Source organism: Citrus sinensis, chromosome 1 (genome assembly GCF_022201045.2).
Source record: "Citrus sinensis cultivar Valencia sweet orange chromosome 1, DVS_A1.0, whole genome shotgun sequence".
Classification (NCBI taxonomy): Eukaryota; Viridiplantae; Streptophyta; class Magnoliopsida; order Sapindales; family Rutaceae; genus Citrus; species Citrus sinensis.
Window position 1 is genome coordinate 4050085 of NC_068556.1, and position 3497 is coordinate 4053581.

At 37.1% G+C, this 3497-nt stretch overlaps 1 protein-coding gene across 4 annotated transcripts; it reads left to right on the plus strand.

Annotated features, from left to right (window-relative positions):
- Positions 1 to 274: 274 nt before the first annotated feature.
- LOC102626792 (GATA transcription factor 21) lies at positions 275 to 2950 on the plus strand. 4 transcript variants are annotated; one of them, XM_006475865.3, is made up of 3 exons: positions 275 to 1332; positions 1890 to 2270; positions 2467 to 2950. In XM_006475865.3, exons 1-3 carry the CDS (start codon positions 1120 to 1122, stop codon positions 2821 to 2823), a joined length of 951 nt encoding a protein of 316 aa, XP_006475928.1. In that variant the 5' UTR covers positions 275 to 1119; the 3' UTR covers positions 2824 to 2950. The 4 variants fall into 4 exon arrangements, with proteins under 4 accessions (XP_006475928.1, XP_006475930.1, XP_006475929.1 ...); XM_006475867.3 differs by having other exon boundaries at positions 279 to 1209; XM_006475866.3 differs by having other exon boundaries at positions 280 to 1209; positions 1881 to 2270.
- The last annotated feature ends 547 nt before the right edge of the window (positions 2951 to 3497 follow it).

Here is a 3497-nt window from a genome sequence, read left to right on the forward strand (position 1 = left end):
ATGGAATTGTCTTCCCCATATATGAAGCGAAAGCACAACGTAATTTGAGTCATACATGATATGCTCATACGTGGCTCCACTGAGACCTTTTATTTCTGATCCGTTGATACTTGATAGTTGGTCAAACAAAATGACAGATGAGATCATAAATAAAATGAATCGACTTGTGGCTTAGAGTATCTACTCTCTCAAGTAATTTAACTGAGGGCATGGTAAATGGAAAATGAGAAGATCACAAGAAAAGTTGATAGTAAAAGTTGTGGGGGACTAAAGAGGCTGTCACCGTCTCTTCCTGCTCAAGCAATTGATGTCTTTCTGCAAGACAAAGAGAACAACATGCTCCCACCCCATGCTTGAAAATTATTTATACTCATCTCTTTTCATATACATGTTATCTGCACAATCCTCAGAAGACTGAAATCCCCTCTCCATTCTTCTAAATATCGTTCACGGCAGAAATCATCCGGTGCATGTTATGGCAATGAAACATAGAGTATATATTTCTCTAATGTGAGGGAGAATTGTCCTCGTCGGCCGTTACTGAATTATATAAGGTTTGAGCAAGGGCAAATCCAAGATCTTATTATAAAGTGGATCAAACAAAATTTTAGAATATATATAATTGCGTGAGAAAAAATATACGGAAGTATGAAAATATTTTTAATGTTAACAATGAGAGACATTGTTGCAATAATCAGAGACTTATTTAATTGCACTTCTCTGAACTAAAATTTAATGGGATTTTGGCAAGGAACTCGAAGGACAAGTAATTTAAAGGCATGTGATGCGTAAGGCACAGCAAGTTAACAACTCAGATGCATCGAGAAACAATAGGTTTATTTGTGATCGAGTTACTCGGAAACTGGTATATAATACGAGAGATAAGCTGACATAATATATTGGGATACGTTTTGTGGTTACACTCCACAACTCCGTTTAGTTTGTCTTGTTTTTATTTGGGCGGCTACATGAAGTCGCGTGAATGACTTTCATCAGGCCTGCGCTTGCCCTTTTTCACCTTTTATAAGACTGCACGACTGCTACTATTTAGCTTCTTTTTCGCCCTCTCTTCACTGGACAAACAGCTGCTGCTATTTCTTTCTCTCTCTCTCGCCATCCATGGCTCCAATGTATTTGAACCCAGCACAGGACCACTCTGATCCTTTTCGACTTGCGGAGGCGCAAAAACGTGATCATCAACGTTTGCAGGTATTACACTCTTCATCACATAATCGACCTGCTGCTTCTGTTTCTCGCCCTATTTTTCTTAACTCATCAACTCAAGATCAAGGAATGATCAAATTGGAAGGATCACAGCAACATGATCAAAAGGCAAGAACAATAAATTCAATTACTCGAAGCAATTTATTTTTCTTGTTTAATTCTTTTGTTATCTATGCTTTCATTATTTTTTTTAAAATTTTTTACTTAAACAATTATCTTAATTTTCATGATCGTGTGCCTTTATCTATAGTGATTCTTCATCAGCAATGTTAGTAAATATAATCCATCTGTTTAATTAACTTTTCTCGGTATCGTTCATGCCCCGATCATAGCTTACATATATTTATATATAGCACAAAATCGAAGTATCTATATTCACATATATAAATTGATGCGTATGCTAGATGATATGTTTATTAATTTGATATATTAATCTGTTTGATCAGCCTTCATTTATTTGATCTTTTTCATTCTAATAAGTACGTACATATGTGTACTTAGGCATTTAGCTTTTGATTTACGTATTTTATTTTTATTTTTTGAAAATATATATATTCCTTCATCTCGAACCGATTCTTGTAAGCCGATTCTTGTTTTTATTTCCTTGTAATTAATATACGTGATCTCTTAAATATAAATAATTAACTTGATCTCAGATTGATCAGCGCATAGCTGGCGGTGGATCAAGCGATCTTCAATCTTCAATGTCTCAACCTAAGACGATGACCAATAAACTGGCCATACGTAGAAGGGAAGTGGGAGAAGGAAGCACAAGCGACAACAGTTCATATACATCATCATCATCAGGCGAATCTATGTCCTCCAAAATGAGGCTAGCGAATAAAATAATCAACTCATCATCGGTTAGCACAGGAACCCATGATGAATCAGTAAAAGTTGCAGAAAAGCTTCTGCATGAGCATGACAATATCGAAGTCCATTATTTTACTACGAACAGTAGTAACAGCAACAACACCGTTAGAATCTGCTCAGACTGCAACACGACCACAACACCCCTTTGGAGAAGCGGTCCTCGTGGTCCCAAGGTTCGTTCATTCGTTCATTGTTCTTTCTTTGTCTTTTATACTATTTTTTTTGTTCAGATTGATTTCAGAATTTCATTTTAGTTTGGCTCTTCCATAATCTGTTAGACCACTTCATGTCTGTGTATCAATAATATATACGATGGTGCGCCCATGATCGTAACATTAACCTATATTAATTTTATATATGTTGGTCCAGTCGCTGTGCAACGCTTGTGGCATTCGGCAGAGGAAGGCGAGAAAGGCTATGCAAGCAGCAGCTGAAAGTGGCACCACAACGGCCAAGGACAATTCTTCATTTTCGAAGATTAAGTTGCAAAACAATATGGAAAAGAAACCGCGGACGAGCCATGTGGCTCAGTACAAGAAAGTACAGTGCAACACTCCTGATCCTGATCCTCCTCACCATGAGTATCGGAGTCAAAGAAAGCTTTGTTTCAAAGATTTTGCTTTAAGTTTGAGCAGTAATTCTGCTCTTAAACAAGTGTTTCCACGGGATGTTGAAGAAGCTGCCATCCTGCTAATGGAACTTTCTTGTGGTTTTAGTCATACTTAGATTTCAGTCATTTGCTTTTCTTGATTTATTAACTAGGACTGGTTATTAATTCTTGTAGTTACGGACACAGTTTGTGTGCACCAGCTAATTCCATTAGTAAGATTCTTGGAATGGTGGTGTTAGGTAATTTAAGGTTCAAAAAGTGCTTGCATCAGGTAGCGACAGGGCGTTTGCACTTATATCTTAAGGGGAACGGTATGCCAAAAATGGTAACAATAGGCTGGTTATGCGTATGGGCACTAGGAGTGGCCCATTCAAAGTGGGTCTTATATAACAGAGATACAGGCAGGCAACCTGGTAAATCGGATCTAGGCCTAAAACATAAAACATATTTGACTCCATTTACGTCTCTCAGTCGCCACCATTTTTCAATTAACCTGAAATACTTTCAAAATTATCCTCACTAAAATTTTAGAAAAATATTTATTTTTTAACATTGTCCCTTCTCTGTTATCTGCAATCTCCCTCTCTCTCTCTCTCTCTCTCTCTCTTTGAATCACCATTATACTCATCTTCTGAATTGCCGTGTTTCTAATTTTTCTTAACCAACCCAAATGATTGCTTTAGTCAACTAGTTTAATATGGGCTTCTGCCTGTGACTTTTTAGACTGAAGCTGTGCTTTTTTGAGCTGAAAGTGGTTTTGTTTTGATATCTTGCTAATTGGCTTCCGCTA